The sequence below is a fragment of the Bos mutus genome, chromosome 23, assembly GCF_027580195.1.
Source record: "Bos mutus isolate GX-2022 chromosome 23, NWIPB_WYAK_1.1, whole genome shotgun sequence".
Lineage (NCBI taxonomy): Eukaryota > Metazoa > Chordata > Mammalia > Artiodactyla > Bovidae > Bos > Bos mutus.
This window is the reverse complement of record NC_091639.1, coordinates 20,694,066-20,721,547: the sequence shown is the minus strand read 5'-3', so window position 1 is coordinate 20,721,547 and position 27,482 is coordinate 20,694,066. Positions and strand designations below refer to the sequence as shown.

General features: G+C 37.7%; 2 protein-coding genes across 2 annotated transcripts; both read left to right on the top strand.

The window, feature by feature from the left end:
• The first annotated feature begins 5,933 nt into the window (after positions 1-5,933).
• LOC102275367 (putative olfactory receptor 2W6) lies at positions 5,934-12,774 on the top strand. The gene is made up of 2 exons (XM_014481579.2): positions 5,934-6,842; positions 12,736-12,774. The coding sequence occupies exons 1-2, from the start codon at positions 5,934-5,936 to the stop codon at positions 12,772-12,774; spliced, it is 948 nt and encodes a 315-aa protein (XP_014337065.2).
• A 6,145-nt stretch (positions 12,775-18,919) lies between these two features.
• On the top strand, positions 18,920-19,861 carry LOC102269488 (olfactory receptor 2B6). The gene has a single exon (XM_005906144.2). It carries the CDS (start codon positions 18,920-18,922, stop codon positions 19,859-19,861), a length of 942 nt encoding a protein of 313 aa, XP_005906206.2.
• The last annotated feature ends 7,621 nt before the right edge of the window (positions 19,862-27,482 follow it).

Sequence of the window (27,482 nt, the reverse complement as noted above, 5' to 3'; positions counted from 1 at the left end):
AATTATAACAATAGGATAAAACACAGACTGAACAGGTTATATCTTATAGTCCCAAGGAAATGCTCGTGAAGTAACATAACATGTTGGAAGGATGAGCCACCTTGAAGGAGCTTTAAAGGCCAAATATAAGACCATTTCTGCTGCAAAATAATGGTAGTATTGGACTGTAACCAGTACAATAAAGTAAATATTCACAAGTCTATACTGATTAAATAATGATTTAATGAAAGATTAAACAAACAGAAGGAGAAGTAATAGCTCTTCTTTACTAGAATTTCAATTATTAAGTGGAGAAAGAGTAATGGAAATAGAAAATAGATGCAATAGAAATATTTGTTGTAGGGAGGAATCACTGATGAATGCCAAGATAAATGTAAAAACATGATCAGATACAAATGTTTGCATAATTTCAACACATTCTCCCACAAGATAATCCTTAGTTACAAAAGGAAAATGGTAACTTCACGATGGAGCAACCTGGTAGAAATTACTTTAACCAAATGATCAAAGTTAACATCATGGTCACTTTATTACTCTTCATAAGTGTCCAGGTCATGAAAGACAAAGAAAGGATAAACAACTGCCCCAAGTTAGAGAAGACTTGAGGAGATGTGACAACTAATGCAATGTGGTTTCCTGGATTGGATCCGAGAGCAATGAAAGAATATTAGTGGGACAGTTTGCAAAATTCTAATCCTCTTTTATCAATGTTAATTTCCCATTTTTTGGGAAATGATTATGCAAGATGCAACATTAGGGGAAGATAGAGACTTCTCTGGTGGTCCCATGGTTAAGAATCTGCTTTCCAATACAGGGGAGGCAGGTTTGATCCCTGATTAGGAAGCAAAGATTCCCACATGCTGCAGGGCAACATGTGCCACAACTAGAGAAGACTTTGCACCACAAAGAAGACCCAGTGCAGGAAAAAAAAAAAAAAAAGCATTAAGGGAAGATAGTTGAAAGGTGTACAGTAACCGTCTGAACTATTTTTGCAGTTTTGTTGTAAGTCTAAGATTATTTCAAAATAAAAAGCTAAAAAAATCAAGAACATATATTATCAGTTTTTTTTTTTTTTTTTTTTGCATAGGGGGGCTTCCCTGGTGGCTCGGACAGTAAAGAATCTGCCTGCAATGCAGGAAACCCAGGTTTGATCTCAGGGTCAGGAAGATCCCCTGGAGGAGGGCACAGAAACCCATTCCAGTGTTCTTGCCTAGATAATCCCATGAACAAAGGAGCCTGGCAGGTCCCCAGTCCATGGGGTCGCAAAGTGTTGGATGTGACTGAGCAACTTACACTTTAATTCACAAAAAATACATGTATTTATCTATATACATGTATATTTAATCTGTATTTCTTAAGAAAATTAAAAGTGTAAGAATTTATATTTGTTGTTCAGTCGCTAAGTTCTGTCCAATTCTTTGCAACCTCATGAACTGCAGCACACCAGGCTTCCCTGTCTTTCACGATCTCCCAGAGTTTGCTCAAACTCACGTCCATTGTGCCAGAGATGCCATCCAACCATGTGATCCTCTGTCATCCCCTCTCCTCTTGCCCTCAAACTTTCCCAGCATCAGGATCTTTTTAAATGAGTCGGCTCTTTGCATCAGATGGCCAAAGTATTGGAGCTTCAGCCTAAGCATGGGTCCTTCCAGTGAATATTTGGGGTTGATTTCCTTTAGGATTGACTAGTTTGATCTCCTTGCTGTCTAAGAGACTCTCAAGAATCTTCTCCAACACCACAGTTCTAAAGCATAAATTAATAATTTGGAACCAGTCCATTGTTCCATGTCCAGTTTCTAACTGTTGCTTCTTGTCCTGCATACAGGTTTCTCAGGAGACAGGTAAGGTGGTCTGATATTCCCATCTCTTTAAGAATTTTCCAATTTGTTGTGATCCACAAAGTCAAAGGCTTTAGCATAGTCAATGAAGCAGAAATAGATGTTTTCTGAAATTCCCTTGCTTTTTCTATAAGTATTATTTTTTATAGAACAAGTATCCTCATCAAAGAGAATGTAATAAGAAGACATATAGTTGGGAAAAATCACAACTATTAAAGATCTACTATATATTGTCAGGGACAATGTTCAATATTTAATATTTCTTTAACTTTCACAAACATTCTTCAAAGTAATTTTTCTCCCTAGTGATAGTAAATGAAGCTTTCTAGTTTTTAAGCCTGTATTGTTTCTGATCTGGAGTTTGAGCCATTCTATCTCCAAAGGTTATTCTCCTTCCCATTTATTCAAAATTATTTTCCAGATATAATTCAATTTTTTGTTGTTTAGGGGAAATGTTGACTAGTTTAAAATATTTGGAATATAAAATAAACAGAATCCCTTTTAGAAAGAGCTGGAAAATGTAAATTTGTCCAGAAGTAGCATTAATATTAAGAAATGTGTATATTTCTCTAGACAATGAGTCATTTCAGGACCTTGAAGTACTGGCAGTATAACATTTATATTTTAGAAAGATTCCTTTTTTTAGCAAAGAGAAATACAATAAGTTCCCTACATACAAACAAGTTCCATTCCAAAAGCATGTTTGTGAGCCCAACAAAGTAATCCTAGGTACCAGCTAACACAATCAGCTATGTAGTACTGTACTGTATAAGTTTATAATACCTTTCACACAAACAATACATAAAAACAAATCAACACAAAAAATAAAGAAAACATTTTTACTCTTACAGTGTAGGACCTTGAAATGTACAGTGTAGTACGACAGCTGGCATACAGGGGCTGGCATCAGTGAACAGGCAAGAAGAGTTCCTGACTGGAGGAAGGAGAGGAGGTGGGAGATGGTAGAGCTGAAGGATCATCATCGATAGGAGACGGAGGGCAAGCTGGAATTGCACTCAAGCCTGACATTGATAGCACAGGCTCTGATTCCTGTGGTCATGTGCTTCAAAAACTAACAGTGCCTCCTCAAGTAAAGAAAATCCCTTTGCCATTTCCTGCATTGTGAATCTCTTTGGTTCTTCAGTTACAGTACTTCTTCCTCATTCTTTTCATCCTTTCTGTGGGCCTCCAATTCTATCTTTTCATCCTTTTTCTCTGATAACATTCTATGATGTCATATCACAACTGGGAAACATCTTTTGTAATCACTGTAATGTTTGGATTGTATTATTTTATTTCACAGAAAATAACATTCTGTGACTGTATTATTTCCATCAGTTACAAGTTTTAAATGTATTTGTAATGGGTTAGGGAGAAGGCAATGGCACCTCACTCCAGTAGTCTTGCCTGGAAAATCCCATGGATGGAGGAGCCTGGTAGGCTGCAGTCCATGGGGTCTCGAAGAGTTGGACACGACTGAGTGACTTCCCTTTCACTTTTCACTTTCCTGCATTGGAGAAGGAAATGGCAACCTACTCCAGTGTTCTTGCCTGGAGAATCCCAGGATGGGGGAGCCTGGTGGGCTTCCGACTATGGGGTCACAGAGTCAGACATGACTGAAGCGACTTAGCAGCAGCAGCAGCAGGGTTAGTGATGGGCCAGGTGTGACTAAAATGGATAAGAATGAGGTGGCAAAAAAATTTAAAGATTGCTTCAAAATTTTCTTCTATGGCTAACAATTCTACATCCTTCATTAAGTGCTCCATGAGGATCTCATCTTCATTTCTCAGAAGGACTTATTATCTCAGAAAGGAAATTCTTGAGAGCATCAAATTATCTAGGTATTTCTCCCTACTTTTCATGAGAAAACAGTAGGTTGAGATGGTACACAAGCTGCTTACACTTAGTGTAAGTAAAAGAAGCAATTCTCAGGGGAATGGGTCACCCCACTGTGTCAAGAAATTTGCTGGAATTCAGAATTAATGTTGATTTGCTTTTATTGCTCATCTATGTATTTCAGTGTTTGCTGACAGAAAACAATCATTGCATGCCATTTGTTTATAAATTAAAGGAGATGATAATACTATCACTGTTTCTAGCTAGTATATTCCATCTCTACCGATATAACTAGTGGTATTAAGATTATACTATATGACATTAATATTTGTATGTTTAAAACATAGTATTTGACCTGATAATGATCAAATATGTTCTGCTTTTACTTGAGAAAAATCTATAGAAATGGTTACTGAAGTTAGTCAGCCATAGGATATTAATAATATTGGTTACCAAAATCTAACAATATTTTCAATGTATAAAGCACATTTATACATAGTATCTCATGTATACCAGCTGAAATCTCTGGCTGTCGAGGTGAAACATGAGATTCATCTCCCTTAGAAGTCTTTGAAAGCTAAATATAGAAAACATTTTTGAGATGCAATAGTTTTCATATTGTTCACCTTATGATTGTAACAGATAGTTTGTGCATTAATTTTGAATGTCAAAATTAGCCTTTCTTTTTCAAGTTAAGCTTTATTGTTATGGACCTTAAATTTGCATAGAAAATTAATCTTCAACAAAATTTTAAAGGGCTATGAATAGTATTTCTCTGCACAAATGCTCTAAAAATGCAATATAGATCCTTATGCATCTTTTCATTGATTCTAGGTTCTATTCTGAATTATGAGGTGACCAAGTTCCATGCCTTAATGCTTATCACTAACTACTGGTATTGACAAAACCAGGAGGGAAGATTTGGTGCTCTCTCTCCATCTCTCTCTAGGATGAATCTGTAGTGTGTGTGGTGTGTGTGTGTGTGTGTGTGTGTGCATGCGCATGTGTGTGTGTGTGTGTTAGTAAAAGTGATATTTCCTCTGAGACCATATACTCTCCCATCGCTTGTTAAAGATAATTAGTTCAGGGAATTTTGAAAGGAAAGTTTTACTCCATAGGGTGAGGCAGAAAAGGAAGAATCGAATCTGATATCAACTCTGAAACCAATATAAATTCTTCCTTTTCAAATGTGAATCCTCCGATCTTCAAGTGTTTCCTGTACAGAGCGTACATCAGAGTTACCCCTGGCCTGCTCCTTCTCTGACTCCTTATCTGAGTGGGAGGGGGCATGTGGATATTTGGGGGCTTCAGGTGGTATAACTATTGTGTACTTATCAATATTCTCTCTTCATTTGGATTTGCCTCTGCTGGGTATTGTTGCCTTCTTACCATCTTTCCCTCTCATAGATTTCCTAAATGTCATCTTTCTCTTCTCTTTGTTTTCACTCTGGTCATCTCACTTGGACTTCCAAGTAAAGTCCCAAGAAAGAGAAGCAACTGTGGACATGGGATTTCTGAGGTTGCAGTCAAATTTGGTAAGTTAGTGATTCTGTGTAGGAAGAAATATAACCTAGGCCTCTTTCCTATCATTTATGGGTTTTTGTTTTGTTTTTGTTTTGTTTTTATTTTGTTTTGGGCTGATATTTTTTTGAACTTTAGACCATAACTGTATTATGGGCAATTTGATCTATTATGCCAATACTTCACAGCCTAAATGCTTATGCACTTTATTTACATAAGCTTGATCAAATCCTCATTCTACGAGGAAGCTGGAGAGAGATTTTGAACTTATCCATGGAGTTCTATCCATTAAACATACAGAATGAAATTTCACCCATTAGCAAACTGGTTCTCTGATCCAAAGACATAAGCCACTATTCCCATCCATATATTACATGCGACTAGAAGAACTCAATGCTTCCTTTAAAATTTTTTTTAAAGGTGGATAATTTTGTGTTAATTCCCTTGTAAAATAACCAGCATTTGAAAGTAGGTTTTTATATCCTGCAGAACTAAAAAGAGTGATGCAAAATATTGGTAAAAAATTCATAGCCCAGAGCCTGAAAATTTGCAAATAATATATTTGCAGATCCAGTAATGACTTAACTAACACCTACTGAAATTCTGGGTCAAGCATTCAGCATTTCCAAAGAAGTTTCTGTTCTACCATTTTACCAGTCATTCCATTTCGAGGGAGCGTATCTATGGCCTTCATAGATACTCATCTTTCTCCTACCAGGTAATATGTGGTCACAGGTGATGGAAAATGACAGCACAAGTGCTTTTGAAGGCTTCATCCTGGTGGGCTTCTCTGATCGTCCCCACCTAGAGCTGATCCTCTTTGTGGTTGTCCTCACTTTTTATCTGCTGACTCTTCTTGGCAACATGACTATCATCTTGCTTTCAGTTGTGGATTCCCGGCTGCACACACCCATGTATTTCTTTCTGGCCAACCTCTCATTCCTAGACATGTGCTTCACCACAGGTTCCATCCCTCAGATGCTCTACAACCTTCGGGGTGCAGATAAGACCATCAGCTATCTGGGCTGTGCCATCCAGCTCTACTTCGTCCTGGCTCTGGGAGGGGTGGAGTGTGTTCTCCTGGCTGTCATGGCGTATGACCGCTACGCTGCAGTCTGCAAACCCCTGCACTACACTGTTATCATGCACCCGCGTCTCTGTGGGCAGCTGGCTTCAGTGGCATGGTTGAGTGGCTTTGGCAATTCTCTCATAATGGCACCCCAGACGTTGATGCTACCTCGCTGTGGGCACCGGCGGGTGGACCACTTTCTCTGTGAGATGCCAGCACTAATTGGCATGGCCTGTGTAGATACCATGACCCTTGAGGCACTGGCATTTGCCTTGGCAATCTTTATCATCCTGGCACCACTCATCCTCATCCTCGTCTCTTATGGTTATATTGCACAAGCCGTGCTAAGGATCAAGTCAGCTGCCGGGCGAAAGAAAGCCTTCAACACCTGTAGCTCCCACCTCATTGTTGTCTCTCTCTTCTATGGTACGATTATATACATGTACCTCCAGCCAGCAAACACTTATTCCCAGGACCAGGGCAAGTTCCTTACTCTTTTCTACACAATAGTCACTCCCAGTGTTAACCCCCTAATCTACACACTGAGAAACAAAGATGTTAAAGAGGCCATGAAGAAGGTACTAGGGAAAGGGGAGGCAAAAGTAGAGTAAAAAGTCATCAAATCTGGGGACTGTCTTTTGATCCACCTTCTATATATACTGTTAGACCTAGCAAATAAAGGAGTGTTCTGACATTACAGACTGAGAAGGGACTTAATGAGATGCGGGAATTCAATGGTTTAGCTAGGTTGAGAAAGTGCAAATTCCTGAGCTGACCATCACTTTTATTCCTCTAAAGTCCTTCTAAGTCAAGGATTCATCACTAGGAGATCTCCAATATAGGATCAGACAGTGACCTATGCTTGCAAAATACTAGCCATGAATGTAGACACAAGGCATTTTGTAACTATTCCAGCTTCCCACACAATGATCTGTACTGATTAGGTCCTCAGTATGGGATTCCCTCACTTCATGGGAAATAGATGGGGAAACAGTGGAAACAGTGTCAGACTTTATTTTTCTGGGCTCCAAAATCACTACAGATGGTGACTGCAGCCATGAAATTAAAAGACGCTTACTCCTTGAAAGGAAAGTTATGACCAACCTAGATAGCATATTCAAAAGCAGAGACATTACTTTGCCAAAAAAGGTTCATCTAGTCAAGGCTATGGTTTTTCCTGTGGTCATGTATGGATGTGAGAGTTGGACTGTGAAGAAGGCTGAGTGCTGAAGAAATGATGCTTTTGAACTGTGGTGTTGGAGAAGACTCTTGAGAGTCCCTTGGACTGGAAGGAGATCCAACCAGTCCATTCTGAAGGAAATCAGCCCTGGGATTTATTTGGAAGGAATGATGCTAAAGCTGAAACCCCAGTACTTTGGCCACCTCATGCAAAGAGTTGACTCATTGGAAAAGACTCTGATGCTGGGAGGGATTGGGGGCAAGAGAAGAAGGGGACGACAGAGGATGAGATGGCTGGATGGCATCACTGACTCGATGGACGTGAATCTGAGTGAACTCCAGGAGTTGGTGATGGACAGGGAGGCCTGGCGTGCTGCGATTCATGGGGTCGCAAAGAGTCAGACACAACTGAGAGACTGATCTGATCTGATGGGATTCCCTGGTGGCTCAGATGGTAAAGAGTCTGCCTGCAATGCAGGAGACCTGAGTTCGATCTCTGGGTTGGAAAGATCCCCTGTAGAAGAAAATGGCAACCTACTCCAGTATTCTTGCCTATTCCAAGAGGAGCCTGGCAGGCTACAGTCCATAGGGTCATAAAGAGTCAAACAAGACTGAGTGACTTTATTTTCACTTTCAGGTCCTCAATATATGTGAAAAGAATGAACTTAGAGTTAGTGAAGAAAAATTCCTAGAAAGTTCAAATGTGCTTTTATAGTGCCAAATGTCACAATAAGATGAACTGTGGGGAACTGTTGGGATATTTATGGTTGAGTGTTTTCTGTATGTTGAATGTTTCAGTTACATAATAATTGTAGTATCTCACCAGTTATAAGGAAAATATATTTGACCCTTAAAGGCAAGCATGTTTCTTCAGACATGAAATGTTTTCAATCAGATAAATCCCATTTCATAACCTAGGAAAACATATATGATGTTAAAATTTCATGACAAGTGAATAGGATTCTGAAATTTGGGAGCATGGCCAGTATTATCATTAAGAACTGGATAAAGCATGGGTTTAGCAAGTTCTCATTTAAACTTACCCAAAAATATTTAAGAAACCTTAGACTGATCTAGAGAAAAAATACCAAATATCTAATAATTTTTTCTCATAACATATCTTTTTTAGATATAAAGTGAAAAATTTCCTATTTTGAGCACTAACTCTTATACTTTGTCCAAATAGATTAGTTTTTATTTTAGATTAATTAGGGCTTATAAGAATGAATTTTAGGTTTATTTTTTATTATTCCCACAAGAAGGTAGAAAATATGGAATATAATTGATTGTTCCTAATTTATAAACTAAGTGAAAGGTGATGCTAAGCTGTGATGATGTTTACTAAGGACATTATTAATGCTGCCCATGTACTGAATATAAATATTCATGATTTAGCATTTCTCATGTCTCTCACTAAAAACAACTTTTAGTATGTGTCCTACTGCCATAAAAATATACTATATGTTGCGTGCATGCTATGTCACTTCAGTCATGTCCAGCTTTGTGCAACCCAATGTACTGCAGCCTGCCAGGCTCCTCTGTCCATGGGATTCTCCAGGCAAAAATACAGGAGTAGGTTGCCATGCCCTTCTCCAAGAGTTCTTCATGACTCAGGGATATAGATGAAATGTCCTTTTAAAATCATTCCCTATTGAACAATGATAAAAATTAACTTTCTACATCATCTCTACACTATTTAGATATGCATTACTCTAGAGTGAATAATGTCTTGAAGTGGAGGCAAGAAATCAAGACACAGAGTATAAATCTCTATGAATATATCAATTTTGGAAGCTCCCTATGGAATTCTCACTTAATACTTTTCAAATTTTCCCTTTTTTCCCCCACAAGGAACAATTTTCATAGCACTCTTCTCTAGAAAATTTAGAATCATTGTTATAGATTATAAATGTTGAGTGTCATATCTCAAAGGGAAAAGGTCACTGTGTCCTTAATTACATTACTATGGTCCAGAATCACCTTTTACTTAATTTATAATGTAGTTTAAAAAGTTTACTTATTTACACATGAAGTAGGAATAATCAACTGTATTCTAACTGTCCTGCCATCTCCTAGGAATAACAGAATATTCTCTGTAATAAAAATAGAAATGTTTCATTTTCATTCTCTATAGATTCTTCCTTTCACTAAACTGTGCTTCATCTTCATAGACTGATCTCTTACACAGAGCAAGTATAAATGAACATCAAGATTCATTCATTGTGGACATTTGTTTATCTCTTAGCTATGGTGTTTAAACATCCTCCAAGAGAAATAAATATTATACATATGCTTGTGTATGTGTGTGTATATATGTGTATGTTTATTCTCACTGTGATTTTAAATTAAAAGCCATGAGAATACAGCTCAATAAATGCTTATTAATCAGATTATCAGACCATTTTCTGTCTTGCTATTTTTGTATGCCCTGGGATTTTGTGGTTATTTCTTACACAGTTATTCTGAAAATAGATAACTGATACAGTTTTATGGCTCATTTTATAAGTTCACAATAATTTGGATAACAATGTCTGTGACAAGGACATTACAAGAAAGGAAAATTACAGATAGATAGCTCATTAAAATACATACAAAAATCCTAAACAGTTATTAGTAAATTTAATCTAGTGTTACATAGAAAGTATAACATATTGTCAACATTTGGGGTTTATCACAGGAATAGAGTGGTATAACATTTGAAAATCAGTGCTGTATGTCAATTTTTTTAAATTGGAAAGAAAATCTATACATTCAGTCAAAGGATTTGATAAAATTTGATAAAATTTGAATTTTATAACACTTCATAGTATATCTCCAGTTTTCTAAAATACTCTGAATTTTAAAAAAGTTTAACCTCTATGTTTCGGTTTCCATATCACAAAAAGAAGATAAAAGTGTTGCTATTTTATAGGGTGTTGTTGAGGTTAGTGAGCACCAATGAGACATTATTGCTATTATTATTAAACTCTGCAGATCCTTTCCTATTTCCAGGTCCTTGTTAACTGGGCATTATTTTTAATTTTTTACTTTAAGACTACTGAAATTTGCGGGATTATTTATCTTCATCTATTCAGCAAACTAAAGACTTGTCTATATTCATATTTTCTAATTTGTTTGGTCTTCTATTTTCTTTTTAAACATCTATTTCCTTTAAATTACTAATTATAAGAACTTGTGAAAACAAAAAAGGAATTTTCACATTAAAAGGAGCATTTTTCCCCTGATTAATTACACCCTCATGCCCACTCAAAGGTGAGCTCTGTTACTGGTTTGTGAAGTCCTGAGTTATTACACATTTTGGGGGAGATTACATCTTAATTTTTTTCCTTTTCTTGTTTTACTTGATGAGCTTTCCTTCTTCCACAGATATCAGCCTCTATTCCCTATGGATTGTCCATGTGAAGCATCTAATAAGTGTCCTTAGTTTCTTCATTCTCGTATAATCCTATATAGACATACAATACCTAAAATCATATTTAGAGCATTTCAGTCATTTTTTATATACTTAAGATTCTGCTGAGGACTTCCCTGGAGGCTCAGTGATAAAGAAATCGCCTGCCAATGCAGGAGACATGGGTTGGATCCCTGATCCGGGAGGATCCCACATGCTGCAGAGCCACTAAGCCCATGCGCCACAACTACTGAGCCTCTACTCTAAAGCCCCAGAGCCTCAGCTCCTGAGTCCACCCTACCACTAGTGAAGCCTGTGCTCTAGAACCCGTGCTCTACAACAAGAGAAGTCACCGTAGGGAGAAGCCCATGCACCGCAAAAGAGAGTAGCCCCTGTTCTCCCCAGCTAGAGAAAAGCTTGCGGCAGCAACAAAGACCCAGCACAGCCAAAATAATTTTTATTTTTTAAATATTATGTCATCCAATTTTTCTTGCATCTTTATTTTCTCACTCAGTAATATTGCTGGGAAATCACTGGTGTAGATTACTATTCAGTCAATTCTTCTTCGAGGGAGTAAGTTTTTCTCCATCTTTGGCTGTTTCGAACATTGCTACAATAAAACTCCTTGTTCCTGTGTCTTTATATAGTGATAATTTAATCCATAGGATAAATTTCCATGAATGATATTGCTAGGCTGATGGATATTAACTGTCCTATTTATTTCTAAAAATCTAGTGACACTTTGAATTTCTACCCAGAATTTCTGAGAGTAGCCATTTTCCTTCAGCAAAGTTAGGACTGAGAGTTACTGCTGGTTACATTTTTATTTCAATCTAATAAGTGATTATCATAATTAATATATTTCTCTGATTATTTGAAAATATAAAATCTCATACAGAGTTGCTATTCTGAGTTGTATGTTCGTATTATTTGACATTTTTCTACTGTGTTATTTGTATTTTTTATTAGACTTCGTAAAAACTTTATTTTGTAGATACTAGCTTTTTTCATAATTATAGATATGTTTTTCATGTGTCTACTCACATGAAAAATTGTTTTGGAACCTCATAAGCCATAAATCCTGGATAGAAGAGACTTTAGAAAAATATGAATCATTTTTAAAATCTTGCCCCAACCCCAAATAGGAAACTAGATTAAACCAAAGGAGAGCTTCTTAACTAAGTCTAGAAATGCTGGACACTAAGCAAGAATCTATGAAAAAAATGACAGAAATATTTGGATATAATAAATAAAACTGCTTTATGTAAATCAAGGTAATAAAAATACTTCTATGGTAAATTAAACAGAAGTCTATTTTCCTATATAGAAACTGACCTCAGATAGAATTTCAGTTTTCTTTTCCATGTGGCTTCACTAGCTTAGCTTACAAAAAACCCCTAACTTCCAGTTTGATAGCTAAAAATCCAAACATTATTTGATAAAGTATTTTAATCTCTATCATCACTCTTTTTTGTCTTGGAAAAAGTTGAGACAGTCTCTAGAGAAAGGGTATTGTGGAGTAAATCTAAGCTAAAAACGAAATGCCACTTCATGGAGAGCTAGCTCCTCCCTGTCTCTTCCCATTAGATATCATGGTCAGTTACCATTAAACACAGGAGAATTGCTGCCCTCCCTTAAGCCAGAGCACTCACCAACATTAACAGAGAAAGTTTCCTATCCTCATGTATTTGGCAAATCTGGTGAGGAAAATTCTGAAAATAGCAGTTACTACCATAAGACTTTGCAATGTGATGCTAGAAAAATCTATTCTGATTGCAAGATTTTATTCCTATTCTTCTATTTTCTGAGTTAATCCAGAATGGAGAGCTCATAATTTGCCACTTAAAGACTGCAACAAAGGATTGAACAAACTTAATCATATCCGTTTTATAACTGAATAGCTTATGAAGAGGCTGTTAACTCCACATGCTTCTAATTAGTGCTATTAGAATTCAAAGGTTCTTGGATACATACAGACACACAAACCATCCTATTGCCAGTGCTTAAAATGAAGGTATGTAGAACACTTTTCTAAAAATGATTCTGTAAAACATATTGAAATTTGGGTATTCTAAGCACTCAGCTTATGGACTGTTTTAGCATTATATTTTAGAAAAATTTGACTCAGCCTCTTAATTTCAAACACTACTTTGCATATATTTATTATCTCTACTGAAAGTTAAAATTTTAGTGTAGAAGAGTCTTGCATTCTAACCTTCAGTCTGCTACGTATGTACTAACTTGGGAAAATGAACTCTTTGAACTTCCTAATTCAAATTTCTGCCCAAATCAATTTCTTGTGAAATGCAAACAAAACTTCCCTCTCTGTTCCAAGCTAACTTACAATGTTGTGTGAAAAAAATTACTATTATTTATTCTTATGCTCCAGCAAGAAGTATTTAGAACTTTATACATTCACAGAGGCATGGTAATTTCTTGAGAAAACACAAATATAAATGAAAAACAGAAAATTCCAGTGTTTCAGAAGATTAAATTGCTTTCCAAAGCTGTTATCTTGCCCAGTTGTGGCTTAGTGGCAAGATGGGAACTACAAATTTTGTTTTTCTTTCTTATCTGGAAACTCTTTCCATAGGAAAAGCTTTAAAAAAGTTTTTAAGACTTTGTTGGACCTGCTCATTATGAATTCCTGAATCTCTGTCATGAAGTAGTTGCAATGTCACTGATGTACAGGAAAGCAGGTGATATATTTAACTAGGTGGTATAAATTGAAATATCCTTAGGTACACATTTGTCCTGCTTTTCAAAATTCTTATAATCCGTGGCAACTTTTTTTTTTTTTTTTTTGCCAACAGGTCCTCAATGCTCCCATACTCCAGCCTTTAGAAAATCTCCATGTAGAGCTGTAATTCAGATCTTTAATCAAGGATCTACTAAGAGATAAAGACTATATTTATATCAGATTTATTTTCTTATGGTATTAAAGTCTAAAGCAATACTGATCCTTATAGTAAAATGCAGAGTACAAGTAAGACATTTAAAGTTACTATATAATACCTAATAATTTTTATTAAGATAGGTATTAGGTATTATAATACTTGTTTATTAAAAGTAGAATGAGCAAGAGTAAGGTTAAATACTAAAGTCTGATTTATACTCTCCCCTTTGCTACTCTGCAGAGTTACAACTTTAATGCCTCTGTATACTTATAGGTAACTTTTGTAGATGTGAATACTGACAATGTACTATTATATTGGAAGAATGCTAAATAAATGATAAGAAACTTGTCTTTTCTCTTGAAGATTTGAGCATTTTTTTCACATTGATATTTATATCTATATCTCAGACCTCATTTTATTGACAGCTATATAGCAATAGGCATAGCAAAAGCTTTCATTAATACTGTACTGAGAGCTGTAGAATAAGTGAGCTAAGTTAAAATACATATTGAATAATAATTCAAGACTTACATTCCTATAATTAAATTCACATCATTATATCAACAAAATAATAGTAAAAACACTTTAAGGTAGTGTTAACAAGGTAGACAATTTGGGATGAATAAACTTTGTACTGGTGGCTTTGGCTTATACCATTGCCCCTTCTTATCTGTTGGTTCTGCATCTGAGGATGGAAAATATTTGGGAAAAAAATTCTATAAAATTCCAAAAAGCAAAACTTATATTTGCTGCCCAACTATTTATATAGTATGTGCATTATATTAGGTCTTATAAGTAACCTAATGTGTGCGAGCTAAGTCACTTCAGTTGTGTCCAATTCTGTGTGACCTTGTGGGCTGCAGGCCACCAGACTTCCATGGGTCCATGGGATTCTCCAGGCAAGGTTGCCATGCCCTTCTCCATGGGATTTTCCCAACCTAGGGATCGAAATTATGTCTCTTACATCTACTGGCATGTTCTTTACCATTAGTACCACCTGGGAAGATAGAAGTAACCTAGAGATGATTTAAAGTATATGAGAGGGTGTGTATATGTTATATGCAAACACTATGCCATTTTATATAAGGGATTTCAGCATCCTTGGAATTTGGCATCCACAGGGGACCTGGAATCAATCCCTTGTAAATTTGGAGGAACAACTGTATTAGTACCTCCAGCAAACTAAGGACTCTGAACAGTTCAGTTCAGTTGCTCAGTCGTGTCCAATTCTTTGAAATCCCGTGGACTGCAGCATGACAGGCTTCCCTTTCCATCACCAACTCCCAGAGCTTGCTCAAACTCATGTCCATCAAGTCGGTGATGCCATCCAACCATCTCATTCTCTGTCATCCCCTTCTCCTCCTGCCCTCAGTATTTCCCAGCTTCAGGGTTTTTTCCAATATGTCAGTTCTTTGAATCATGTGGCCAAAGTACTGAAGTTTCAGCTTCAGCATCAGTCCTTTCAATGAATATTCAGGACTGATTTCCTTTAGGATGGACTGGTTTGATCTCCTTGTAGTCCAAGGGACTCTCAAGAGTCTTCTCTAGCACCATAGTTCAAAAGCATCAGTTCTTTGGTGCTCAGCTTTCTTTAAAGTCGAATTCTCACATCCATACATGACTACTGGAAAAACCATAGCTTTGACTAAATGAAAGAGATGGGACTACCAGACCACCTGACCTGCCTCGTGAGAAACCTGTATGCAGGTCAGGAAGCAACAGTTAGAACTGGACATGGAACAACAGACTGGTTCCAAATAGGAAAAGGATTGCATCAAGGCTGTATATTGTCACCATGAAAAATGCTGGGCTGGAAGAAGCACAAGCTGAAATCAAAATTGCCGGGAGAAATATCAATAATCTCAGATATGCAGATGCCATCACCCTTATGGCAGAAAGTGAAGAAGAACTAGAAAGCCTGTTGATGAAAGTGAAAGAGGAGAGTACAAAAGTTGGCTTAAAGCTCAACATTTAGAAAACTAAGATCATGGCATCTGGTCCCATTACTTCATGGCAAATAGATGGGGAAACAGTGGAAACGGTGGCTGACTTTATTTTTTGGGGCTCCAAAATCACTGCAGATGGTGATTACAGCCATGAAGCTAAAAGATGCTTACTGCTTGGAATGAAAGTTATGACTAACCTAGACAGAATATTAAAAAGCAGCAACATTACTTTGTCAACAAAGGTCCATCTAGTCAAGGCTATGGTTTTTCCAGTAGTCATGTATGGATGTGAGAGTTGGACTATAAAGAAAGCTGAGTGCAGAAGAATTTGTGCTTTTGAGTTGTGTTGGAGAAGACTCTTGAGAGTCCCTTGGGCTGCGAGGAGATCCAACCAGTTCATCCTAAAGGAGATCAGTCCTGGGTGTTCTTTGGAAGGACTGATGTTGAAGCTGAAACTCCAATACTTGGGCCACCTGATGCGAAGAGCTGACTCATTTGAAAAGACCCTGATGCTGGGAAAGATTGAGGGCAGGAAAAGAAGGGGATGACAGAGGATGAGATGGATGGATGGCATCACCGACTCAAAGGACATGAGTTTGAGTAAACTCTGGGAGTTGGTGATGGACAGGGAGGCCTGGCCTGCTGTGGTTCATGGGGTCACAAAGAATTGGACATGACTGAGCGACTGAACTGAACTGAACTGACTAAATGAACCTTTGTCATCAAAGTAATATCTGTGCTATTAATGTGCTGTCTAGGTTGGTCATTGCTTTTCTTCCAAAGAGCAAGCATATTTTAATTTTATGGCTGCAGTCACCATCTACAGTGATTTTGGAGCCCAAGAAAATAAAGTCTCTCACTGTTTCCATTGTTTACCCATCTATTTGCCATCAAGTGATAGGACCAATGCCATGATCTTAGTTTTCTGAATGCTGAGTTTTAAGTCAGATTTTTCACTCTCCTCTTTCACTTTCATCAAGAGGCTCTTTAGTTCCTCTTCATTTTCTTCTATAAGGGTGGTGTCATCTGCATATCTGAGGTTATTTTTCCTGGCAATTCCATATTTCCATATTTCTCCTGGCAATCTTAATTCCCACTTGTGCTTCATCCAGCCCAGCATTTTGCATGATGTACTCTGCATATAAGTTAAATAAGCATGATGACAATATACAGCCTTGAGGTACTCCTTTCCCAATATGGAACTAGTCTGTTGTTCTGTGTTTGGCTCTAACTGTTGCTTCTTGGGAGAAGGCAATGGCAACCCAGTCCAGTGTTCTTGCCTGGAGAATCCCAGGGACAGGGGAGCCTCGTGGACTGCCGTCTATGGGGTCGCACAGAGTCGGACACGACTGAAGCGACTTAGCAGCAGCAGCAGCAGTTGCTTCTTGACCTACATACAAATTTCTCAGGAGGCAGGTAAGGTGATCTGGTATTCCCCACAGTTGGTTGTGATCTACACAGTCAAAGGCTTTGGTATAATCGATAAAGCAGAAGTAGATGGTTTTCTGGAATTCGCTTGCTTTTTCTATGATCCAACAGATGCTGGCAATTTGATCTCTGGTTCTTCTGCCTTTTCTAAATCCAGCTTGAACGTCGGGAGTCTCATGGTTCACGTACTTTTGAAGCCTGGTTTGGGGAATTTTGAACACTACTTTCTTAGTGTGTGAGATAAGTGCAATTGTATGGTAGTTTGAACATTGTTTGGCATGCCCTTACTTGAGATTGGAATGAAAACTGACATTTTCCAGTCCTGTGGCCACTGCTGAGTTTTCCAAATTTGCTGGCATATTGAGTGCAGCACTTTAATAGCATCATCTCTGAACAGCCTCTGTGCTAAAAAGCCCAGAGTTCCTGCATCACTATGATAGGTCAATTCACATTGCTGTGTGGCACTATGCCAGGCAATTTACACTAAAGATCAGATTTTAAATTTACATCAGATAATCACTATTACCTCTATTGTTGAGGTTGATGGTTTTGGAGAAGTGGAGGGATTGAGAAGGCAACTTTTTAACTCAAAGAGTCATTTTCCATTGGTAACCCTAACACACTAGAGAAAGAAAAACACCAATACAATATATTAACACATACATATAGAATTTAGAAAGATGGTAATGATGACCCTATATGCAAGACAGCAAAAGAGACACAGATGTAAAGAACAGACTTTTGGACTTTGTGGGAGAAGGCGAGGGTGGGATGATTTGTGAGAATAGCATTGAAACATGTATATTATCATATGTGAAATAGATCGCTGGTCCAGGTTTGATGCATGAGACAGGGTGCTCAAGGCTGGTGCACTGGGATGACCCTGAGGGATGGGATGGGAAGGGAGGTGAAAGGGAGGGTCAGGATGGGGAACACATGTACACCCATGGCTGATTCATGTCAATGTATGGCAAAAACCACCACAATATTGTAATTAGCCTCCAATTAAAATAAATAAAAGAAAAAAGAAAAAAAAAAGAGTTCTAAAACTAATAAGCAGTTTTCCTCTCAGAACATTTCAGAGGTCTTGGATCACTATAGTTTCTTTCTCTCATGTTAACACCACCATACCAGAAAGACATTGCTAGATTCGTTTTATTGATGGGGAACCTGAAGTTCAGAGAACATAAGAAATATTGCCTGGATGATGTAATTCATGACTTAACACAGAAGAGCCTTGAATCCAGGCTTGTCTGGCTCCAAATTCTGTACCATTTTATTTTGATTCTATGATGTCCTAGAAGGCAAAAAGCATGCTCCTTTGAAATGTGTCTGATAGCTTGCTAGAATCAATCTACAACATAGTTTTGGGGGTGGTTTAAATAATTTTGTTTCAGATGATACAGTAATCTCCTTGGCACTGAGGAGAAATTAAAAGGAAAAAGTAATATAGCAGGAATTGTAACTGAAACTTCCTAATTGCTATCTAGGTGGCAAGTATTACAAACAAAAATTAACCAAATGACAGGAAAAGAAAAATCAAAGAACAAATTTTATTGGAACTGTTTAAATCAGGTGTTTTCTTTTAAAATTTTGGCTTTTTTTTTTTTTTGAAGTGCTGATACAGAGATAGACTGAATTTTAGAAATATTTAGATAATTACATATTTTTCATGTTACAAGCAACATCAGTTCTGTTACTGTCTTCAAACAGGTATGAAAGTGATTATAAATAATTGAAATAGTCAATAAATACATGTTCATTGACCTCCTGAATTTTCATGTTTCAGGAAATGAAGAACTGAAACACTGATCATGATTGCAGTAAATGAGAGCATCCCCCTGGAGTTCATTCTCTTAGGCTTCTCAGATCGACCATGGCTAGAGTTTCCACTCTTTGTGGTCTTCTTCATATCTTACATGGTCACTATCTTTGGGAATCTGACCATTATTCTAGTGTCACGCCTGGACTCCAGACTCCAGACTCCCATGTATTTCTTTCTTACCAATCTGTCACTTCTAGATCTTTGCTACACCACAAGTACAGTTCCACAATTGCTGGTAAATTTGCACAGCACCAGGAAGGTAATTAGTTATGGTGGCTGTGTGGCCCAGCTGTTCATATTTCTGGCTTTGGGGGCCACTGAATGTGTTCTGCTGCCCGTCATGTGCTTTGATAGGTTTGTAGCTATTTGTTGGCCTCTCCATTACTCAGTCATCATGCACCAAAGGCTCTGCCTCCAGTTGGCAGCTGCATCCTGGATTACTGGTTTCAGCAACGCAATGTGGTTTTCTATCCTGGCTCTCCAACTGCCACTCTGTGGCCCCTTTGTACTAGATCACTTTCTCTGTGAAGTCCCTGCTCTGTTCAAATTGTCATGTGTTGACACCACAGCAAATGAGGCTGAACTCTTCTTTCTAAGTATGCTATTCCATCTAGTACCCTTTACACTTATTGTTATATCATATGCTTTTATTGCCCGAGCAGTGTTGAGGATCCCATTTGCTGAAGGCAGACAAAAAGCGTTTGGAACTTGTGGCTCCCATCTACTTGTGGTGTCACTTTTTTATGGTACAGCCATCTCCATGTACATGCAGCCACCTTCACCCAGCTCCAAGGGCCGGGGAAAGATGGTTTCCCTCTTTTATGGAATTGTTGCACCCATGCTGAATCCCCTGATATATGCACTTAGAAACAAAGAGGTAAAGGAGGCCTTTAAAAGGTTAGTGGCAAGAGTCTTCTCAATCAGGAAATGAACATTAAAAAGAAAAAATAGGCCCCAAATGGAGTCAGTTATACTAAGTCCATGTAACTGTACAAAGACTTGAATACCTAACATAATTGCCATCTCAATCCACCAAGAATGTAACTTTTACTCAGACAACCTGGAGTTATTTGGTTAGCACTAAGGGCAACCTTGCCTGAAACAATGCATTGTTTGCTATAATTCCCTTTGGGTTTTGGATGTTTCTTGTTGTCATTTTGCCCCTTTTATGCCTTAAAATTTTTTTCTTTCTACAGCTAGGCAGAGGCATTTTTTATTTGCTCAGTGGGATGCTACCTGATTCATGAATCATTCAGTACAGCCAACTAAATCTTTAAAATTCATTTGATTGAATTTTGTTATTTAACATGAGGAATATGCTGATAAGCTTTGTAAATGTTTAGTGTTTATGCAGCTTACTAACTTCTCTTCAATTTGTCCTGTTTTCATCATTCCTCAGAGAAATATTTTGATTGTGAAGTGAAAGTCTCTCAGTCATGTCCAACTCTTTGCAACCCTCTACACTATAGAGTCCATGGAATTCTCTAGGCCAGAATACTGGAGTGAGTAGCTTTTCCCTTCTCCAGGGGAGCTTCCCAACCCAGGGATTCAACCCAGGATCTTCCCAACCCAGAAATTGAATCCAGGTCTCTTGCATTGCAGGCAGATTCTTTACCAGCTGAGCCACAACTATTTTGATTACCTCCCACAAATAAAAGTTTATTGATGGCAAGTTACATTAGTCTTTTGTTGCCTAAACCTATTTATTGAACAAGTATCCAAAATTAGTCTTCCAGTTCACCAGAAACTATATAATCTCAATATTTTCAACTTTATTTTTATGTTTGTATAAGTTGGTATAACTTAGACATGACTGATGTGACTTAGCAGCAGCAGCCGACCTTTCTAAGAATATGAAAAAAGCCAGCAATCATTTCTCTGGTAATACCATACGCACACACACACCTTTTTTTATATAATTAGAAGAAATTTACCAAAACCCTGAAATATAACAACTTTAAATTTGGATATGAAGTTCACAACCCTAGTTTAAATTTTTCAATACCACACTCATGTCAACATAATATTAAAAACCACAATGATTTATATTCTAGAATTAAACTCAGATTTTCCATTCTCTGTGCTTAGTCACAGAGTCATGTGACCCTATGGACTGCAGTCTGCCAGGCTCCTCTGCCCATGGGGATTCTCCAGGCAAGAATACTGGAGTGGGTTGCCATGCCCTCCTGCAGGGCATCCCTTCCCAACCCATGCATCAAACCCAGGTCTCCCACATTGCAGGAGGATTCTTTACCATCTGAGCCACCAGGGAAGTCCTTCCATTCTCTACTCTCATGTTTTCCTCCTCATTAGAAACATCCTTTTTTATTTCCTTCATAGATCAAATCCTAGGCATTCATTAATTTTCCTTCCTTGAAATATTTTTCATATTCTCCCCATTTATTAATATTTTCAGTATTCTCATAAACTCCAAAACATAGCCTAGAGATTAAAATAGCATATCTTTAATGATTTCCAATGATTTTTTTGTTTCATACACATGTTTCTTTCACAATAGCTTCATTGCATTTTAGTCTTCTTGAGGGAACATTATCTCTACCCTAAGTATTGGATTACTACACTGTATATTTACCATATCACCTTTCAGTTCAGTTCAGTTCAGTCGCTCAGTTCAGATGCTCAAGCTGGTTTTAGAAAACGCAAAGGAACCAGAGATAAAATTGCCAACATCCGCTGGATCATCAAAAAAGCAAGAGACTTCCAGAAAAACATCTGTTTCTGCTTTATCGACTATCCCAAAGCCTTTGACTGTGTGGATCACAATAAACTGTGGAAGATTCTTCAAGAGATGGGAATACCAGACCACCTGACCTGCCTCTTGAGAAACCTATATGCAGGTCAGAAAGCAACAGTTAGAACTGGACATGGAACAACAGACTGGTTCCAAATAGGAAAAGGAGTACGTCAAGGCTGTATATCATCATCTTGCTTATGTAACTTACATGCAGAGTACATCATGAGAAACGCTGAAGAAGCACAAGCTGGAATCAAGATTGCCGGGAGAAATATCAATAACCTCAGATATGCAGATGACACCACCCTTATGGCAGAAAGTGAAGAGGAACTAAAAGCCTCTTGATGAAAGTGAAAGAGGAGAGTGACAAAGTTGGCTTAAAGCTCAACATTCAGAAAACTAAGATCATGGCATCAGGTCCCGTCACTTCATGGGAAATAGATGGGGAAACAGCGTCAGACTTTATTTTTGGGGGCTCCAAAATCACTGCAGATGGTGATTGCAGCCATGAAATTAAAAGACACTTACTCCTTGGAAGGAAAGTTATGACCAACCTAGATAGCATATTCAAAAGCAGAGATATTACTTTGCCAACAAAGGTCCGTCTAGTCAAGGCTATGGTTTTTCCTGTGGTCATGTATGGATGTGAGAGTTGGACTGTGAAGAAAGCTGAGCACAGAAGAATTGATGCTTTTGAACTGTGGTGTTGGAGAAGACTCTTGAGAGTCCCTTGGACTGCAAGGAGATCCAACCAGTCCATCCTAAAGGAGATCAGTTCTGGGTGTTCATTGGAAGGACTGATGCTGAAGCTGAAACTCCAACACTTTGGCCACCTCATGCGAAGAGTTGACTCATTGGAAAAGACCCTGATGCTCGGAGGGATTGGGGGCAGGAGGAGAAGGGGACGACAGAGGATGAGGTGGCTGGATGACATCACCGACTCGATGGACATGAGTTTGAGTGAACTCCAGGAGATGGTGATGGACAGAGAGGCATGGCATGCTGTGGTTCATGGTGTCGCAAAGAGTCGATATCACCTTTAGGAGTCATCAAAGTATTGAGGGTTACATGTGCTTACATATCAGTTGGTTCTTTGGATTATTGAGTGATTCATTCATGTTATAGGTGTTTAATTGTGCTTCTATCTCTTTTTCTCCCTTGTCTTCTTCTATAATACATTACACATTTAGAAAATACAATTGAAACATACATTTATTATGTTTCTCCTTAAAACATCACAGTAATATCATGTACTTTTGCCATAGAATAATGTGGATATGAGAAATAAATCAGATATATCAAGTTCTAATTTCCATTCTCTTTCTTATGAGAAATAAGTATCATTAAATGAGTAAATGGAAGCAAAATGCTAATAGATTATATTGTAAACATAAGATAGTACTTTCCTCATTGAAGATAAATTCACTGCTAAAGGCCCAAATAAATAATTTATCAAATATCCAGAAGCAAATATGCATTTCAGCGTCAAAGTCAGTGAAATTTGATGAATTCTGAGAATATAGAAGAAAAATAAAATTGAAATAGCTTTTAATTTATCTTAATGAAGGATTAATTGATTCAGCAATTTCATATATTATGTTTGATTTTATACTGGTAGAAAATGATTTACAGGAAATTCTATAACTAAGTTATTTTTAGTTACTTTGTGATTATTAAAAATATAACAAATATATTCATTTAGAATAAGGTTTAATTTTACTAATTGTAAATGTAAGCTAATTTTGTTTATTTATTTGCAATTCTGAGAACTTTATTTTCCTAATCCAAGGAAGTTTTTTTGCCTACAATGCAGGAAAGCTGAGTTCAATCCCTGGGTTTGGAAGTTCCCTGGAGGAGGGCGTGGCAACCCACTCCAGTATTCCTGCTTAGAGAATCCCCATGGATAGAGGAGCCTGGTGGCTGCAGTCCTGCTGCTACTAGGTTGTTTCAGTCGTGTCCGACTCTGTGCAACCCCATAGACAGCAGCCCACCAGGCTGTCCCGTCCCTGGGATTCTCCAGGCAAGAACACTGGAGTGGGTTGCCATTTCCTTCTCCAATGAATGAAAGTGAAAAGTGAAAGTGAAGTCGCTCAGTCGTGTCCGACTCCTAGGGACGCCATGGACTGCAGCGCACCAGGCTCCTCCATCCATGGGATTTTCCAGGCCAGTCCATGAGGTCACAAAGAATCAGACAGGACTTAGCAACTAAGCACAGCAGCACATTCTGAATGTTGCTTTCTTTAAATTGTAGTGATGAATATATAACATTATATTTGTGATCTTAACCATATTTGAGTGTACAGTTCAGGGGCATTAAATACAATCATATTTTTGTGCAACCTTCACCACCATCCATCTCCAGAATATTTTTCATTTTTCTAAACTAAAACTCTGTGCCTATTAAACAATAAATACCTATTTTCCCCTCACCCTGGAAACCTCCATTCTACTTTTTGTCTCTATGATTTTGATTACTCTAGGTGCCTAATAGAAGTGGAATTATAAAGTATTTGTGTATTTTTGTGACTGACATTTCACTTAGCATAATGTCTTCAAGATCCATCTATCTTGTAGCATGTAAGGGTTCCCTTTGTTTTTAAAAACTGAATATCATTTAATTGTATGAATATACCACATTTTGTTTGGTCATTCATCTTTCAAAAGACACTTATTTGCTTTCACCTTTTGGCTATTGTGAATAATACTGCCTTGAACATAGGTGTACAAATATCTGTTTGAGACCCCACTTTCAATTCAGTTTGGGTATACTTCTAGAAGTGGAATTACTGGATCATATGGAAATTCTACTTTTAAATTTTGAAAAACTGCCTGCTGGATCATGTGGAAATTCTATCTTTAATTTTTTGAAGAACTGCCTTACTGTTTTCCATAGTGACTGCACCATTTTACTTCCCATCAGCAGTGTACAAAGGTTCTAATTTCTCTACATGCTCACCTATGTATCTCATTTTTATAGAGATGTCAGATTGATATAGTAGAGAAATGTTTTGAATATAAATATAATCTTACCTGCAGTCTAAAATTTGAGAATTTTTCGTGACATACTTTTATAACATTAGGAAAATTATAATAGAATTTTATTTGTTCATGCCTAATTTAAGTTGGTTAATAGAACAACATTCCTCAAGAAGAGAAGTTTATTGTAATAGGATGTAAATATTAATTCTGTTAATATACAGTTATAAATAACCCAAGAAGAAGGCAAAGAAGGCAGCCTTATTAGGTTCATAGATGACACAATGGGAAAGAAATTGCAAATGATATAGGAGACATATATTTAAACTTAAATATAAATCTAATTATAAGAGTAATCAAGAATGTTAAATCTACAGGATGAGATTGAACACTGATACAAAAGCCTTTACTGCATGTTATTCAGAGAAGGCAATGGCAACCCACTCCAGTACTCTTGCTTGGAAAATCCCATGGACGGAGGAGCCTGGTAGGCTGCAGTCCATGGGGTCGTGAAGAGTCGGACATAACTGAGCGACTTCACTTTCACTTTCTACTTTCATGCATTGGAGAAGGAAATGGCAACCCACTCCAGTGTTCTTGCCTGGAGAATCCCAGGGATGGGGGAGCCTGGTGGGCTGCCGTCTCTTGGGTCTCACAGAGTCAGACACGACTGAAGCGACTTAGCAGCATCAGCAACAGCATGTTATTAAAATATTTAACAGGATAGTAGAAATTATAGTTCTAGAAGTGATTTCCCTAAGAATACAATTGAAGACATGTATTCATTGTATCAAACATAAATAAATGAATTCAGTTCAATCCTTATAATAAATATGTGTACGTGCTCAGTCATGTCCGATTCTTTGTGACCCCGTGGACTGGAGCCCACCAGGCTTCTCTGTCCATGAAATTTTTCTGGCAAAAATGCTGGAGTGGGTTTCCATTTCCTTCTTCAGGGGATCTTCCCCACCCATCAATGGAACCGGTGTCTCCTGTGTCTCTTGCATTATAGGCCGATTCTTTACCCGTGAGGCACTGGGGAAGCCCCTATCGTAAGTATATCTATCCTTATAATAAGACTTCCCTGGTGGCTCAGGGGCGAAGAATCTGCCTGCAAAGCAGGCAGGGATCAAACCTGGGCTGGGAATAGAGAAGGAAATGGCAGCCCACTCCAGTATTCTTGAGTAGGAAATCCCACGGACAGAGGAGCCGGGTGGCCTGCAGTCCATGGAGTGGCAGAGAGTTGGACATGACTTAGTGACTAAACAATAACATCCTTATAATTCTGTCTAAGGAGTTTTTGTAGCAAAATCATATGCATGATAACCATTTCCACTGAGGATCAGAGGAACAAAATGAGGAACAGAAATGTGCAACCCCATGGAATTCTCCAGGCCAGAATACTGGAGTAGGTACCCTTTTCCTTCTCCAGGGGATCTTCCCAACCCAGGGATCAAACCCAGGTCTCCCACATTGCAGGCAGATTCTTTACCAGCTGAGCCACAGGGGAAGCCCAACAGAAATGACAGATACATTTAAACATATGGGAAAATGTCACGTGGATGAGTTAGACTTGATTTGTATATTTGTTCTTTGATTTCTATCAAAGAACTGTAGTCTGCTCTTAGAGTTATCAAATACTAATTTATTTTTCTTTCTGCACACATGCAAAGATAAGCTCAATGCCTTTAACACAGAGACATCTCCAAAATTTATATCATTCCTGGCATTTAGCTAAAAGTCTAGGAACTCCATGTAACTGGGCAGCAATCTCTCTACATGGATCCTCTTGGTCTAGAGACGTACAATGAAAGACATCTTCTTGCTCCCTCCCCCTTCAACACACACTTAACATTTATTGATGGAAATAGTCAGATTAAGAAAGTGTAATAAGGAAGATAAAGTGACAAGTTTGGTCAAATGCTTTTGGTAGGAGAAATAAGATCAAGCTTGAAATTCATCATTGTATTTGGCAAATTGGAGGCAATTTGTGACACTAACAAAAGCTGTTTTTGTATAGTGGTGGAGTCAAATTCCAGACTAGTATAGGTTAAAAAAGAATAGAAGAAATAGAATTACTTTATTTCCTTTATAAAGAACTAACAATTTTATTTCTTTTTTGGCTGCACTGCATGGCATGTGGGATCTTCCCTGACCAGGAATAGAATCTGTGGCCTCTGCAGTGGAAGGGAGTCTTAACCACTCGACTGCCAGGGAAGTCCAAAAGAATTTATTTATGAGAATTTTTTCTGTGAAGGGGAATGATTACTAAAAATACACCTGGTGGGGTAGTGAGGCCCAGAAAGGTTTGAGGCTTTTTGTTTTGTTTTGTTTGTTCATTTATTTTAAGATGTTAGAATTAATGGTATATTTGTTTTCTCCTGGGATGAAATAAGAGAATTTGATGACATAATAGAAATATGGGTAAATTTCTGGAGTTACACCGTTGAATAGGTGAGGTAGAATGGAGTATAAAGAACAAATGAAAGGACTGGTTCTGTTAAGTAAAAAGTTAGTAAACAAAAACATCGGTTAAATAGAATCTGGACATTAGAAGAGGGAGCACTCACACCTTCCCACACTTTGCTTTGTTAGCAGAGCCCAGTAGAAGAGGAAAGATTCCTCTTCTTTACTGGCAAAGATTCAGCTAATGAAAAGCCATGAACTCTTTTTATCTACTGCCCTCCTAATTTCCTTTTCCTCTCTAGAGTATTAGCTTTCCCATGCTGTATGGGGAATTGAACATGGGTTGGTAGAATAGCAGACCCTGAACTGCAATTCTCTGTTGATTTCAAATAAATCCAAACTTGTTGGAGAAATA

Excerpts from the sequence above, each read along its gene's own strand:
- LOC102275367 (XM_014481579.2), top strand. The coding sequence starts at position 5,934 with ATGGAAAATGACAGCACAAGTGCTTTTGAAGGCTTCATCCTGGTGGGC. Across the intron at positions 6,843-12,735 it reads TTAAAGAGGCCATGAAGAAG|CTTATGAAGAGGCTGTTAAC; the intron begins GTACTAGGGAAA and ends ATAACTGAATAG.
- LOC102269488 (XM_005906144.2), top strand. The coding sequence starts at position 18,920 with ATGATTGCAGTAAATGAGAGCATCCCCCTGGAGTTCATTCTCTTAGGC.